General features: G+C 38.5%; 1 protein-coding gene across 3 annotated transcripts in view; it reads left to right on the plus strand.

Annotated features, from left to right (window-relative positions):
• The window catches only part of ZCCHC7 (zinc finger CCHC-type containing 7), a 257,902-nt gene extending 242,250 nt beyond the window's left edge, over window positions 1–15,652 (plus strand). For all 3 annotated transcript variants that reach the window (XM_070794773.1, XM_019966215.2, XM_070794774.1), the window contains 3 exons: window positions 4,987–5,082; window positions 12,092–12,209; window positions 14,340–15,652. In XM_070794773.1, the coding sequence (XP_070650874.1) occupies window positions 4,987–5,082; window positions 12,092–12,209; window positions 14,340–14,779 (654 nt within the window). In that variant the 3' untranslated portion in view covers window positions 14,780–15,652. The remainder of the gene's footprint in view (window positions 1–4,986; window positions 5,083–12,091; window positions 12,210–14,339) is intronic.
• Window positions 15,653–16,683: the final 1,031 nt, after the last annotated feature.

Consider the following 16,683-nt stretch of genomic DNA (forward strand, 5'->3'; position numbering starts at 1 on the left):
GTGGATTTATCTCTGGGCTTTCTATTTTGTTCCATTGATCTATATTTTTGTCTTTGTGCCAATACCATACTGTCTTGATGACTGTATCTTTGTAGTATAGTCTAAAGCCAGGCAGGTTGATTCCTCCACTTCCATTCTTCTTTCTCAAGATTGCTTTGGCTATTCGAGGGTTTTGTATTTCCATACATATTGTGAAATTATTTGTTCTAGTTCTGGGAAAATACCATTGGTAACTTGATAGGGATTGCATTGAATCTATAGATTGCTTTGGGTAGTATACTCATTTTCACTATATTGATTCTTCCAATCCATGAACATGGTATATTTCTCCATCTATTTGTGTCCTCTTTGGTGTCTTTCATCAGTGATTTATAGTATTGTATATATAGGTCTTTTGTTTCTTTAGGTAGATTTATTCCTAAGTATTTTATTCTTTTTGTCGCAATAGTGAATGGGATGGTTTTTTTAATTCTCTTTCTGTTTTCTCATTGTTAGTGTATAGAAATGCAAGGGATTTCTGTGTATTCATTTTATATATTGCAGCTTTACTATATTCATTGATTAGCTCTAATAATTTTCTGGTGGCATTTTTAGGGTTTTATATGTAGAGGATCATGTCATCTGCAAACAGTGAGAGTTTTACTTCTTTCCAGTCTGGGTTCCTTTTATTTCTTTTTCTTCTCTGATTGCTGTGGCTAAAACTTACAAAACTGTGTTGAATAGTAGTAGTGAGAGTGAGCACCCTTGTCTTGTTCCTGACTTTAGGGGAAATGCTTTCGATTTTTCACCATTGAGGATAATGTTTGCTGTGGGTTTATCTTTTATGGCTTTTATTATGTTGAGTTATGTTCCTTCTATGCCTGCTTTCTAGAGAGTTTTGATCATAAATGGGTGCTGAATTTTGTCAAAGGCTTTCTCTGCATCTATTGAAATAATCATGTGGTTTTTATCTTTAAATTTGTTAATGTGGTGTATCACATTGATTGATTTGTGAATATTGAAGAATCCTTGCATCCCTGGGATAAAGCCCATTTGGTCATGATGTATGATCTTTTTAATATGTTGTTGGATTCTGTTTGCTAGAATTTTGTTAAGGATTTTTGCATCTATGTTCATCAGTGATATTGGCATGTAGTTTTCTCTTTTTTGTGGCATCTTTGTCTGGTTTTGGTATTCGGGTGATGGTGGCCTCATAGAATGAGTCTGGGATTTTACCTTCCTCTGCAATTTTCTGGAAGAGTAAGTAGGATAGGTGTTAGCTTTTCTCTAAATTTTTGGTAGAATTCACCTGTGAAGCCATCTGGTCCTGGGCTTTTGTTTGTTAGAACATTTTTGATTACAGTTTCAATTTCCATGCTTGTGATGGGTCTGTTAAGATTTTCTGTTTCTTCCTGGTTCAATTTTGGAAGGTTATACTTTTCTAAGAATTCGTCCATTTCTTCCAAGTTGTCCATTTTATTGTCATATAGTTGCTGATATAGTTTCTTATGATCCTTTATATTTCTATGTTGTCTGTTGTGATTTCTCCATTTTCATTTCTAATTTTATTGGTTTGATTCTTCTCCCTTTTTTCCTTGATGAGTCTGGCTAATGGTTTGTCTATTTATCTTCTCAAAGAACCAATTTTGTTAATTTTTGCTGTAGTCTCCTTTGTTTCTTTTTCATTTATTTCTGCCCTAATTTTTATGATTTCTTTCCTTCTACTAACCGTGGGGTTCTTCATTTCTTCTTTTTCTAGTTGCGTTAGGTGTGCTGCTGCTGCTAAGTCGCTTCAGTCATGTCCGACTCCATAGGCGGCAGCCCACGTTAAGTGTAAAGTTAGGTTATTTATTTGATTTTTCTCTTGGCCATTAGTTAATCTTAGAGCAATATCTGGCATGTATTAGGCACTCAGTAATTGTCTTTTGGGTGGTTTAAGGAAAGTATATACAGATGCTCATGCCACATGCCTTGCACACTGATAACTATGGAGGCATATCCCATAGTCACTATGGAGGCATCCTTGGACTTAGATTTTGCTCTGCTCGTCCCCCTCTTTTCTCATACACAATGTGGTTTCTTGAAAAAGTCATCTATATTCTGTTCTTCAGCATCTTCCTACTTGTAATAAACCCCTTACAATCTGGCTGGTGCCTCTGCCTCTCAAATGAAACTGCTCACACCAGTTGTCAACAACTTCCTGGCTGCCATGTCTAATGGATTTTGTAGTCTTTGTTATATATGATTCATCAGTGGTGTTTGACAACTTCTCCATTCTGCCTTCACATCCATGGTACCATCTCTTTGGGTTTTATTTGTTTCCCTTAAACCATTATGTGCTTATGGTTGCAAATTTTTTGTCACATCACATAATATCTTTTAGATGGAAAAATTATTTCTCCTTACTAACTTCATGTCTTCCTAGCACTCTGCTACCTGAACAGATTTGTAAGCCACTGAGCATGAGTGGTACGTGCTTCTGTGCATGCCTGTTAAAACTGTATTTAATGGCTTTTTGCTAGTCTCAATTCATGATCCCCATTTTTTATTGAAGGATGTATTTGTTGGTTGTGTTTTTGATTATATCCCAATTTGTAATAGCTGAAGTTGTAAATTCCGTTTTGTATTTTCAGTAGAAAGCATCTTTCAGGTTACTGTCATCCTCCAGTTTTTCATTTTAGGAAACAGGAGCTAAAAGTAAAGTTGTTTGAAGAAGGTTACTTTTATAACCTATAGTTTATTTTCATATATCAAGAAAATAAAACATCCACAATCTATCTATTTGGCACATTAAATAACAAAATTAGTTGGCACTCTTTTGTTGGCACCCAATAAAGAATACAAGAAATAAACTTATTCAAGTTTATTCTCATCCATCCAATCTCCAAAAATATGAGGAGAATTAGTTTTTTCCCCTATTTAAAGCCCCTGCCTTTTCAGGAGTTTTGCTCTCTCCATCCCTTCTCTGTGTCTTCAACTTCTCCATCTCTACTAGCTTTCTCACATGTTCAAATCTCTTCCATTCTAGCAACAAATTCTGCCAAATCCTCTCCCTTGGTCCTTACTGATCTTATTTTGCCCCTTCTTATATATCCTTCATAAAGCAATATATACCTACTGTTCGGGCTTCCCTTTTGGCTCAGTTGGTAAAGAATCCACCTCCAATGTGGGAGACCTGGGTTGGATCCCTGGGTTGGGAAGATCTCCTGGAGAAGGGAAAGGCTACCCACTTCAGTGTTCTGGCCTGGAGAATTCCATGGAGTCCATGGGATCGCAAAGAGTAGGACACAACTGAGTGACTTTCAGCTACTCTCCACGTTTCTTCAACTCCCATTCATTTTTTAGATATTTTTTATTATGAAATGTAATATATGTCCTGAAAAGTACATCAAACATATGTGTACAGTAAATAGTTATATAACTTCCATTCAAGTTATATGACACCAGTGTGTTCAAAAATAGAAAATTACCACTACCCTGAAACCCTCTGTGCTCTATTCTCTCCCCACAGGAAGTAATCACCATCCTGGCTTTTGTTGGTCATCATTTCCTTGCTCTTCTTTGTAGTTCTACCACCTTTGAGTGCATCTTCTTCACTCTTCAATCCATTGCCTGCTATTCTCTCTACCTTCCCACAGATTCCAGAGTTCTCACAATGAGATTATCCATAAACAATGACAAGTCTCATGGGTGTTTCTCAGTTCTAATCTCACTAGGCCTCTCTGCTATATTCGACATCATAGATCAGTTCATCCATCTTGGAACTACTCTAAGGTATATGACTATTTTCTCTGTGGCTCTGCGTTCTTTAACCTCTCCTCCTTTGTCTATGTCATAGGCTTTTCTGCCCGTCCTTTACATGTTGCTGTGCTCAGGGGTTCCATCTTTAGCTCACTGCTGTTCAACTGGCTGTGGTGATTCTGAACACTCTGGTCATTTCAGCCTCAGCTGTTGTGTAGCTTACTTTCAGATCTAATCTTTAACTCAGACATGTTTCCTAAACCTTATCTTAAAACAGATAACTTCCTGGTGGACATCTGTCTCAATCTAGATGCTCAGCATCCAAAACAGACTTCATCATCTTTCCCTCTAAATTGACTCTGCTCTCTTTTACTACCTTTTCTGAATCAGTTGTTGACACTACTACTCACCAGTTCCCCCAAGTTAGAAACCTGAAAAGCATCCTAATTTCTCCTTGCTGCTGCTGCTGCTAAGTTGCTTCAGTCGTGTCTGACTCTGTGCGACCCCATGGACTGCAGCCTACCAGGCTCCTCTGTCCATGGGATTTTCCAGGCAAGAGTACTGGAGTGGGGTGCCATTGCCTTCTCTAATTTCTCCTTACCCTCTACCTAAAATTTTCCATTTGATATATGCCTAATTCTTTAAGAGTAAATTTAAATTTTATATTTCAAGGGAAGCTTTACCTGAGTTCCTCATCCCATCCAATAATGGATCCCTTTTGTCAGTCCATTAATACTTTGTACATGCTTCTATCACTATGTTTACATTGTTTGCCATTATCTATTTATATTCCTGGGTCAGGAAGATCCCCTGGAGAAGGAAATGCAACCCACTCAGTATTCTTGCCTGGAGAATCCCATGTACAGAGGAGCCTGGCAGACTCAAGTCCACGGGGTCACAAAGAGTCGGACATGACTAATCAACTAAACCCAACTGTTTGTATTCTGTCACATTCTACTAGGCTTTTATTCTCCTTTATCTGAGATACCTAATACATAACACAGTCACAGTATTGGCCACAACACCGAATGGAATTGAGGAGTGAGGAGGTTGAGGAAAGCACATGTTGATGTTAAGAATAAAAGAATTGTTATCATGTTACACACTTTAATCACACAGAACCATCTGAATATGGGTTCTCCACACTAAACTATAAGAGGCAGTGTTTCTAAGGAATCTTTTACCTAAAAGAAGTTCTTTTGGAAAGTGTGAGGTTTTAGTTTCCTTCTGACATTCACTAAATCTTCACAAATATTCATTTTTCAGACCAAACCTGGACCACCCAAAAAGCCAAAGACCCCTTCTGGACAATCAACCTTGGTGTATTGCTACAACTGTGGGCAAGAAGGCCATTATGGACATGTGAGTTTAAGTGGTAATTTGGACATAAAGCATTCTGTTGCTCAGGAGTGGTTGCTGAAAGGTGTGAACTTGAAAAGAATAATTCTAAACACTTACCTTTTTTGTATATAAACTAATATCTTGAGGTAAGACCTAAATATATTTTCAACTGATTTCAACTGATTCTTCTATCCCTACCAGAGTAATAGATCTGACAGAGCACATTCCTATATTTGTTTTAAATATACATGCAGGTTAGTCTAAAACAAATACAGTTCATAGAATTATTCAGACAAAATATAGTAGTTAATAAGTTTACAATTCTCAGGAATTTCAAGGATTGATAATACTTTGACCCAGCCGAATCGTGATTTTAGATTTTCTACATAGTTCTCCAGTATCTCTGCTTTTCCCTGGTACTGTGTTCAGTTAAATCTTTACCATTCACATGCAAACCCCAACACTCACTGGTGGAAGGATAGAGGGCTACTGCCTTGTCAACCAGCCTGCCCACCCCACACATAGCCAGATTCCCTATCCCACCTGCATATTTCCTAACCCTAACTGAAAGGGCCAAACCTGTGTTCTAGATGCTGAGGTGTCAAAGCAGAAGCTTGTTGCTGTGAGGTGGGAGTGAGTCTCCTAGCCAGTTGCTTCATTAAGTATGAATGAGCAGTAGCTCATTGCAGAGATGGGATGCTGTAAGAATCGATTCACAGTCCATACGTTCTGGGAATCTTGAGGAAGAGGAGGAAAGGCGGTGGCACAAGAAATAGAAAATCTGTATAGAGAAATACACCCCCAGTCTCCAGATAGGCTTCTAACAGCCTAGAAGCCAAAATAAACTGATACCAAATCAGATCTGATGACAGGAAGTGGAAAGCATACAAAAGTAGGGAGTCCTCAAAATGGCTAGAGGTATGAGCAGTAGGATGGAGTGGTATTGCAGATCACATCTTGAGTTCTGACCATGGCACTTCACCAGTGCAGACCTTGGGGGTAGAGCTCTACGATATAGAGAGAGAGAAAAAAGTCTGGAGAAGAAAAAGCATGGGACAGAGTCCATCAACAGATGATAGTTTCCTTCCTTATTGGGGCAGTAGGACTATGGAGTGAGGGATAGAATATGAAAGCTAGGATGGAGTTCTGACCCCTAGTTGTAATTTTTGCTGTACTACTGACAACCATGTGACTTACATTGTAGGTGCCAGGGATGGGGGAGGGGGAATGAGGAGTTAGTGTTTAATGAGGACAGAGTTTCCGTTTAGGAAGGTGAAAATTTCAGGAGGTGGATAATAATGAGTTGCACAACAATGTGGATGTACTTGTGTGACTGATATAACTTCACTTTTATAGAGCTCACACTGAAAACCTAGTTAGAGAATTTTCAATTTTTTTGAAAGTTATCATCTCCAGATCTTTTTCTGCTCTGTGTTCCTTGTTGCCAAAACTCAGATGTTGCTAATACTGTTTAGTGAACATTTTCACATAAGCAGTCCACTGCCATACAAATCACATAGATGTACCATTTATGCTTGCTTACCTCTTTAAAGCAGAAGGTTATAATTTTAGCATTTATGTTTGTTCAATTAAGGAAAAACAATTATAGTTGAACACATACTGCTTACTAGTCACTCCTGTTAATGGAGATAGGAAATATATTAAAATCATTTGGAATTTATCCCTGAAATCTAGATTTAGATGATTTTTAATTTACAATAAAGCAAATTTGGCAGCCTTATCACTGCCATAGATGAAGAACCCTAGATTATCCACACTAATGAAGAAGATCAGTGGTGTGGCTAATCCAGAATAGTAGATAAATTATATAGCCAACTATCAATTGTCTGTGCTAATGGAGGGGACCAGTGATGTGGATAATCAAAATATAATTTACATGTAGCTTTGGAAAATGTTTGTAGTACTGTATAGCTCTGTATAGCCACATCAGTCTAGACTGTACAGGATCCAAATAGGAGACTGTGTAGGTAGGTAGTTAACAGATGTCTGAGGATGCCTCCCCTTCAGTTTCAGAAATTCAGCTGTACAGATGTTAATAAATAGCTTCTTCATGTGAAAGATACTCTAAGGTAAATGTGACTGCTCCCTTCTCTAATTCCTCTCGCTCTTTAACTGGGGAGGGAGGGATGATCATAAGCAGCTTGGTATGAGGCAAACTGATAGGAAATGGTGGTCATTGTATAAGGAGATCACTCCAGGATCAATGGGGTGCTGGTAGTATGAGAGCACTAATACCTTTTTGTAATCGTGATTTGCTTAGAAGACATTTGAGATACAGGTTCAATCCCTGGGTTGAGAAGATCCCCTGGAGGAGGAAATGGCAACCCACTCCAGTATTCTTGCCTGGGAAATCCCATGGACAGAGGAGCCTGGGAGGCTTCTCATTTGCTCTTTATATTTTACAATTAGAATCTGTCTTAGTCCATTCAGACTGCTATAAACAAGCTACCATAGACTGAGTAGGCTTATAAACCACCAGAATTTATTTTTTACCAAGATGATGGTGCAGAATCAGTGTCTGGTGAGGGCTGCTTCCTCACTTTCTTGCTGTGTCCTCACATGGTAGAAGAGGATAGAGAGCTCTGTGTGAATCTCTTTTATAAGAGTTCCACCCTCATGATCTAATCACAGTCCCAAAGGGTCCACCTCCTAATGCCATCACCTTGGGGTTTAGATTTCAACACATGAATTGGGTTGAGGGGACACACAAATGTTCAAACTATAGCAGAATCTTAGACCTAAATCTTTTATGGATATCCTTTATTCTGAAAACTTGGTGCCACTGTGGATAGAGATTTATAAAAGCAATTCTTTATGTTACCATGTAGGTTTGCCTTATAACTTTCAATACCCAAAAAGAATCAGAAACTCAACAGCAGGTTAAATCTAAAGATAGTTGGAAGAAAGAAATTATAATGAACCAAATTACTGAAATAGAAAACGAGATTAAATAGCATCATCAAAACCAAAACCTGGTTCTTTGAAAACATTTTCTTTTCAAAAGAAAAGAGATAGACTTCTGGAAAAGCTTCTCAAAGTAAAGGAAGAGATACAAATAAACGATGGTGAAAAGTGTAAATAGCTTGAAATACAGTACAATTTTTTAATTATAGGAGAATACTGTATAAACTTCATGAAGTTCAGCATTAGGGACTTCCCTACCCATTGTGTGGTTAAGACTCTGTGCTTCTACTGCAGGGAGCATAGGTTCAATACATGGTCAGGGAACTAAGATCCTGCTTGCCACATGGCCAAAATAAAGTTCAATGTTAAATCTGAAAAATGAAATAAATAACTCTATGGAAAAATATGAACTAATCAAAATGACTGAAGAAGAACAAACCTACATGAACCAATACCACTAAAAAGATTGAATTAATAATCAAAATTCTCCCCACCAAAATATACCAGAACCAGGTAGGTTTGTAGTCAAGTTTTACCAAACATTTATTCAGAGAGATAATCCAAAAGAACACTACTCAACTTATTTTTTGAAGCTATTATAACCTAAAGCTACTTCAAAATATTTACAGAATGTTACCATTTTTATGAAATCTGAACACTTCAAACTTATAATGTTGTTTATTGGCATATTTATTAATAGTAAATTAATAGTAAAAGTATTAAAGCATGAGAATGGTAGACACCAACTTTAAGACCATGGCAGCTTCTGGAAAGGAAAGGAGATAAATGGGAAGTGGGAAGGACAGTTACACAGAAGATCTCAATTCTATCATTAATGCCTAGTGGGAAGAGAACTGAATTAACGGTAAATGTTGATTTGATAAAGCTACATGGTTAGGTATAGGTTTCCATTACTTTATTTTCTGTACTTTAGTGTGTATTTAGAATAATTCCTAGTTCTTTAAATTACAAATTATGTCTCTAAGTGTATGGCTGCCAGCTTGATCAAGTGTCTTAGAATTACAACTTGAGTATATCATAACAGAGTTATGATAAATCAGCTAAATTCTATTCAGGTAATTCACATATTTTCTTGCTAAGAGATACAGATAGCCTCCATTATCTTAAAGTAGAGTGTTCCTGTGAAACCTTACCTAAACCAAAGTAGCTGTAAAGCAAAGAAGCAGTTACCTTATAACACATTTTTCTAATGACTGCGAAACATAAGTGGAGATAAAACACAGATGCTCACAGACACAGTTCAAAGCTATGGTGACTTGATGCTGAGATGCTGAGTGTAGGTTATGAGGAGGGAGCTTGATAGTGCCACTCTTGCTACTCCCAGTCAGTTCAGTTCAGTCAGTCGTGTCCAACTCTTTGCCACCCCATGTCCATCACCAGCTCCCAGAGCTTGCTCAAACTCATGCCCATCAAGTTGGTGATGCCATCCAACCATCTCTTCCTCTATTATCCCCTTCTCCTCCTGCCTTCAGTCTTTCCTAGCATCAGGGTCTTTTCCAGTGAGTCAGTTCTTCGCATCAGGTGGCCAAAGTATTGGAGTTTCAGCTTCAGCATCAGTCCTTCCAATGAATATTCAGGATTGATTTCCTTTAGGATTGACGGGTTTGATCTCCTTGCAATATGAACAGTATGAAAAAGCTACTCTGGATACTCACTGTATAATGGTTGCTGCAAAAGATGCTAAAGGCTATTTTCATTTTCACCTTTTCTTATAAAGGTGAAAATTGGCTTCATAGTTCTTTCTGTTAGTGAAAACATATCTTTCATAAAAGTGAATCAGTGTAAAGCGAACTTTTAAAAAGCAGGGGCTACTTGTTCTTTAACTTTTCTTTAGTACCTAGCTAAGAAGTACTGACAACCTAGACAGTATATTAAAAAGCAGAGACATTACTTTGCCAACAAAGGTCCATCTAGTCAAGGCTATGGTTTTTCCAGTAGTCATGTATGGATGTGAGAGTTGGACTATAAAGAAAGCTGAGCACTGAAGAACTGATGCTTTTGAACTGTGGTGTTGGAGAAGACTCTTGAGAGTCCCTTGGACTGCAAGGAGATCTAACCAGTCCATCTTAAAGGGAATCAGTCCTGAATATTCACTGGAAGGACTGACGTTGAAGCTGAAATTCCAATACTTTGGCCACCTGATGCGAAGAACTGACTCATTTGAAAAGACCCTGATGTTGAGAAAGATTGAAAGTGGAAAGAGAAGAGGACAACAGAGGATGAGATGGCTGGATGGCATCACCGACTGAATGAACATGAGTTTGAATAAACTCCGGGAGTTGGTGATGGACAAGGAGGCCTGGTGTGCTGCAGTCCATGGGGTCTCAAAGAGTTGGACACGACTGAGCAACTGAACTGAAGAAGTACTGAATGTTTATGGTAAATTTTAGGCAAGATCGCAGAAGACAGAAGTGAAAGGTTCCAGAGACCAGCCTGTTTCAAATGAAAGACATTATTTGGTTTGCAACAAGTTGAATGGGTCTTTGTCACAGATCAGGTTAAACAAAGCCTACTACATGGGACATGGCTCAGGCCAAGGATGTGGATTTGGGAACTGGCAACCACCAGAAGACCAGAGTAAGGAGAGTGGGGCAAGTTGAGAGGAGTGATCTTTTCATGAGTAGGGGAAGCAAAGAGGAGAAAGGTTTCCTTCAAAATCACGTAGGAGCACTTTCAAGCTAGGCAAACCCACCACTACCCTCAGTTCAGTTCAGTCGCTCCGTCGTGTCTGACTCTTTGAGACCCGATGGACTGCAGCACGCCAGGCCTCCCTGTCATTTTGCCATTGCCAGCTCCCGGAGTTTACTTAAACTTATGTCCATTGAGTTGGTGATGCCATCCAACCATCTCATCCTCTGTCGTCCCCTTCTCCTGCCTTCAATCTTTCCCAGCATCAGGGTCTTTTCCAGTGAGTCAGTTCTCCGCATCAGGTGGCCAAAGTATTGGAATTTCAGCTTCAACGTCAGTCCTTCCAGTGAATATTCAGGACTGATTTCCTTTAGGATGGACTGGTTAGATCTCCTTGCAGTCCAAGGGACTCTTCAAGAGTCTTCTCCAACACCACAGTTCAAAAGCATCAATTCTTCGGCACTCAGCTTGCTTTATAGTCCAACTCTCACATCCATACATAACTACTGGAAAAACCATAGCTTTGACTAGACGCACCTTTGTTGGGAAAATAATGTCTCTGCTTTTTAACATGCTGTCTAGGTTGGTCATAACTTTTCTTCTAAGGAGCAAGCATCTTTTAATTTCATGGCTGCAGTCACCATCTGCAGTGATTTTGGAGCCCAGAAAAATAAAGTTTGTCACTGTTTCCTTTGTTTCCCCATCTATTTGCCATGAAGTGATGGGATCAGATGCCATGATCTTAGTTTTCTGAATCTTGAGGTTTAAGCCAACTTTTTCACTCTGCTCTTTCACTTTCATCAAGAGGCTCTTTAGTTCTTCTCTTTCTGCCATAAGGGTGGTGTCATCTGCATGTCTGAGGTTATAAATATTTCTCCCAGCAATCTTGATTCCAGCTTGTGCTTCATCCAGCCCAACATTTCTCACCACCCTTCTCCCCACTATAAGAATCACTGCCCTTGTGAGCAGTGGTGTTGACTTAAAATAAGCTTGCAAAAACCACTTGTGTGGAGGAAAAAGAGCAAAAGTTTAAGAATTTAGCCCCACATCAGAGTGTAAATGTGATGAGAAGAAGAAAAGAAGAAGCACTTGGAGGAAGGCTGTTGGAAGAGACAGAGATACAAAGGACTGATAAAACATAATTTCAAATGAAACAAACCGTCTAACAGAGGAACAAGGCACTGCTGGGTGAGAATGTTGGCAGGAAAAACTTTAAAAAGATCAGAAGGGTTTCATAGGTAAAGAAGTAAAGGAAGAAAACCCAAGCCTGAAAGACTAGCATGTAAGCACAGTCGAGTGTTGATCCTCCCAGTGTCCCAGCAAACCACATCCTGCAGCCATAGTACATATGAGTGATGCAGGGCTCATCTCTTAATTACAGTGGTCCATAATCTTACCAAATGGTTATCTGAACTGTGTGACCTTATGACATCATAATTTCAAATACAATTTGCAGGAATGTACAGAAAGACGAATGTTTAACCAGACCTTTCCAACATCTCCATTCATCTATTACTATGATGACAAATACAAAATCCGGGAGAGAGATCAGAGAATAAAACGAAAAGTGAAAGGTATGTTACTAGACTTTTTCCTAAATTGCCTTTGCAATAGTTCCTAAATTTCTTTCTTTCTTTCTTTCTTCTTCTTTTTTTTTTTTTTTTGTGTGCTGTCTTTGCAAACTGTTTTGTGGGCCTTTGGTTAGCACAGAAAATGTTTTTAATAATTACTGCAGAAACTGGAACTTTCTTGATCTCCAGAAGTCAAGCACCCACTTCAGAAATCCTGCTTTATAATCTGTTCACAATGAACATTTTTCTCACACTGTGATTATTTTAGAAAATGTCCAGAAAAACACTTCTGTCCATTTATGCATGCAGAATTTTTAAAGACTCCTTTGAGATTTTTCTTTTCAACAAGTAATTATGTTTTCCCTCTAGTATTTTTCAAGCAAAGAAAAAGCTTTCTCTGCTCGGTGATCCCTGGAGCTTCCCTGAAGAAGTCATTGGCCACCATTATGAGCAGAGCTCCAGATCCACAGTCACACTCCATTTCTTTGCCATTGCTAACGTAATGCTCTTTCTCACCAAATTGTTTTATAATTTACATCTGTTCTCTCTACCTCTCTTCTTTCTTGCTATATACTTTAAGATGGTTTACAAAGTTACTTTTTTTGCCTTCAGGACCAAATAATTCTATATTTTTCACGTTTGCTCATACATTGTTGACCCTTGGCCTTTTCATTATTCTTTTCCTGACTGTCTCTGAATTCAGGTCCTTTCAAAATGAAGACACTAATTCTGGAGAAAAGTAGATGAATCACTTCAACTCCTGCATATTTTGCATATTTTATTTTATATAAAGTTTATCTCAACTATATGTAGAGAAATTATAGTATAAGAAGATAATAATTAGCAGCTGAATTTTTAAAAGATTACAAATAAATGTACCAAAATGTCATCTCTGAATTAAAGGGTTGTGTGTGCTTTCTCTTTTATTTTCTCTATACTTTTTCTGTATTTCCCATCTTTTAGTTATTGACAACTCTGTGGTACAGATCCACTTTGAGGCTCGCTATTGTGCACTTTGTGTTTTATACTGAAGTTTATAAGTAATTTGGAGAAGGTAATGGCACCCTACTCCAGTACTCTTGCCTGGAAAATCCATGGACGGAGGAGCCTGGTAGGCTGCAGTCCATGGGGTCACTAAGAATCAGACCCGACTGAGCGACTTCACTTTCACTTTTTACTTTCATGCATTGGAGAAGGAAATGGCAACCCACTGCAGTGTTCTTGCCTGGAGAATCCCAGGGACGGGAAAGCCTGGTGGGCTGCCGTCTATGGGGTCGCAGAGTCGGACACAACTGAAGCGACTCAACAGCAGCAGCAGTAGCAGCAGCTATAAATAATTACTTATTTTTGCTTTGTATTCTAGAATTCATTTTTGTTCCCTAAATATACTACTTCATACTCCACCTCATTTTTTTTTGTTGGTGAATTCTGTAATCTTTCAAGGTTCTGTTGATGTAACTTTTCATCCCTTACTACCCTCACCTCCCACTTATCCCTTCAGAATCACTACATCAGATATTTGCAGTAAGAGTGCCAAGTCCTGACAAAATATAACATCAGATCTGGCACTTAAACCTCTTGGATATACAAGTGCATGCACATGTGCACACTCAGTCTCCAAGCTAGTGATCTTTACTCTGAGGAATGATCTGCTGTCCAGTATGGCATTCACTTGTAAGTACTGTGGCCAGACTTTATCTTCAGAGGATAATTGAAATGTCATATGAAACTGTCAGAAGGCCATTTTCTACATCTTGTGTCACCTTATCATCAAGGACTCTATCACTGCAGGAACCTGAGTTGGTCAGACATGACTTTTCTTCACAAAGCTAAAATGATTACTTCTCTCACTGATCTCTGTCTCCATTGTTTAACCTAGTTAAACTGTGTTGAACAAAATAAATATCATTGGATATCTGGATGTTTTTCATGTTTGGAAATACAGAACTACAACCACTGAGTTTTTAGTGAGTGATTTTAACCTTAGTAAGGGCTCTTTAGAATGTCATATCATTAATTCATTTAAGTATCTGGCTTTCCTCTCTGCTGAGTTTTTTACAGACCAGTGAAAGCTCTGAATATGCTATGCCAGTCTAACTGCTGAATATGCAGAAATACTTTTATGTTTTCCAGAACTCCAGAAAAATGGGGACTTGCCAAGAAAGTTCAAGAGGCCTCATATGGAAGCAGCAGATAAGAGGCCCCGTGATATAAGAACAAGCCATGCCTCATGGAAAAACAACAGGTGGCCTCAAGAAAAGAAAGAAACCCAAAAAGAAACCATGAGCAGGAACATGAGAGAACGTGAGAAGCACAGAAAGGCTGCTAGGTGTCATGAAGATGATGAGGACTTCCCCAGGGGCCCCAGAGTCCACTCTACTCCTGGCACTTCCAAAACCCAGAAGCCTCACAAGCCCTTTCACCACTCATCACATTACCTCAAGCCGAGAGAAGACAGGCTATCCAAGGAGGGCAAGCGGGGCAAGCATAAGAAAAAGGAGAGCTGCGTGGAGGAGGATAGCAATGATAATTTGTTTCTCATTAAGCAGAGGAAAAAAAAGTCTAAGCTGTGAGTCAGCTTCTGATTGGGCTTCCCAGTGTTTGTCTGTTCTTCATGTCTACAACATCCTGTCCGTATTTTTACTATCTGTGATTAAATAAAATGAGATTTTTGTTTTTGTAATCTCAGCCATATCTAGAGATATTGAACAAAGTCCTTGAAGATCTCAGTTCTCTATGTTCAACAGGTTCCTAGGTAAGAAAACAGATAAACTTGGACTTCCCCTGTTACCAGACATCATTTTTATTCACTCAGTATCCTAGGGATAGGAAAACTTAATCTTTTCACAAAAAAAGTTTTTGAAATATTTTGAAAAAATAAAAACTCATTAAATGTAATTCATCTGCAGTGTGAGTATGAAAATTAAGTCTATTATAAGGAGAAATTAGCACTAATATGGAAAATCCATCCCTCTTTTTTAGCATTCCTTTTAATATTGGAAAGGATAATAACTATATATCTAAATCTGGCTTGTCTTGCTTCTGAAGCTGGCATCAGAATCTTACTTTGATCAGAGCATCATAGGCTAAAAATGAAGGTGTCCTCCTTGAAAGCACTGGAAAGACGGGGAATTGGATTTTATAACAGAAGTAAGGAATCCATCCAGAGTAAATGTTGAGAGACAGATTTCCTGAACCAAGTGAAAAGAGTCATCAAAAATTTTGACTTAATTGCAGTGAAATAATTTTTTACTATTTTTATAGCCATACCTGAGGAATACTGTCCCTCAGATATTTAAGATGAATGTTACCCAACTTAAAAAATTGTTTCCTTCTCCTGGGTTTTTTAACTATTACAGAGTTATACAGAAATTTTTGTATTTGTGACCTTTTGTACTTACCAGAGCCTAATGTTAGAATAAGAAAAATAAAATGTCTGAAATGTACATTTGTCTACTATGTAAAAAGACAGTGAGAGTTTGAGTGACAAAGGGCATACTTGGGTTGGACAAGTGACTGAAGTTATAGAATCTCTATAAACTGGGGTCAAATACCCTTACTTCCTGAGCTCTAGGTCTATGCCAGAATAAAATGAGATGGAGAAACATGTTCCTCCATGGTCTCCAACACCTGGAGTCTTCAATTTGAGGTTCCCTCTTGGGAACCATGTGTCTGGTAGCATCAGCTCTCTTTTGAGGGAAGGGAGAGTCTGCGCTGGAATCAGACTTCAGTCTTTAGTCCATCACCTCCCCTTTGGCTGCCTAGCTTTTAGCTACGTGTCAGCATCTGTTATGTGTTGGTGCTTGGCTTCCTGACATCTACTGGGATTGTTTTACTTGTTTTGACCCTAAGGTAAGTGGACAGAGTCTTTTTAATAACTCTGCTAAAAGTGGCAGCCATGAAAAATGACTTCATAAAATGCTGAGCCTTGAGATAATTGGCATTGTTTCTCAGTAGGACTTGGGACAAGCGTGGCTTATTATTGACATGATGTGACTAGCATTCCTGCATATCTGAGGACCTCTAATTTCAGGGCACAAATGGGATTGCCTTTCATACTCAGAAAACTGGAGGCAGGAAGAAAGGAAGCACTTTTCTGTTTGTTTCTGAACATTATCTTATTTTCCTCCCCAATTTTTTTTTTTAAACATTTTGTTCGGGCATTTAATTTGCCCCTTCAGATCCATGTATTTAGATGAAGTTAGAACACAGCTGCGTTTCTTCACTTTGGGGCGGTAGGGAATGGTAAGGAAAGACCAGAAACATAAGACGAGCTTTTCCTCCATTTCCTCTTTGTTAGCCTTGGCACCTGGCTCTTATACCAAGTGTTCGGTTAAAGTCAGTAAGTCTACTAACACGCTAACTTTCCATACAAGAATAAGGAGTTTACCAATCTGACAATGAAATAAGATTTTAAATGGATAAATGTGATTAAGACAAAAGCAGATGTCCCAAACAGTAAGGATGCACATAGTTG

Source organism: Bos indicus, chromosome 8 (genome assembly GCF_029378745.1).
Source record: "Bos indicus isolate NIAB-ARS_2022 breed Sahiwal x Tharparkar chromosome 8, NIAB-ARS_B.indTharparkar_mat_pri_1.0, whole genome shotgun sequence".
Taxonomy (NCBI): Eukaryota; Metazoa; Chordata; class Mammalia; order Artiodactyla; family Bovidae; genus Bos; species Bos indicus.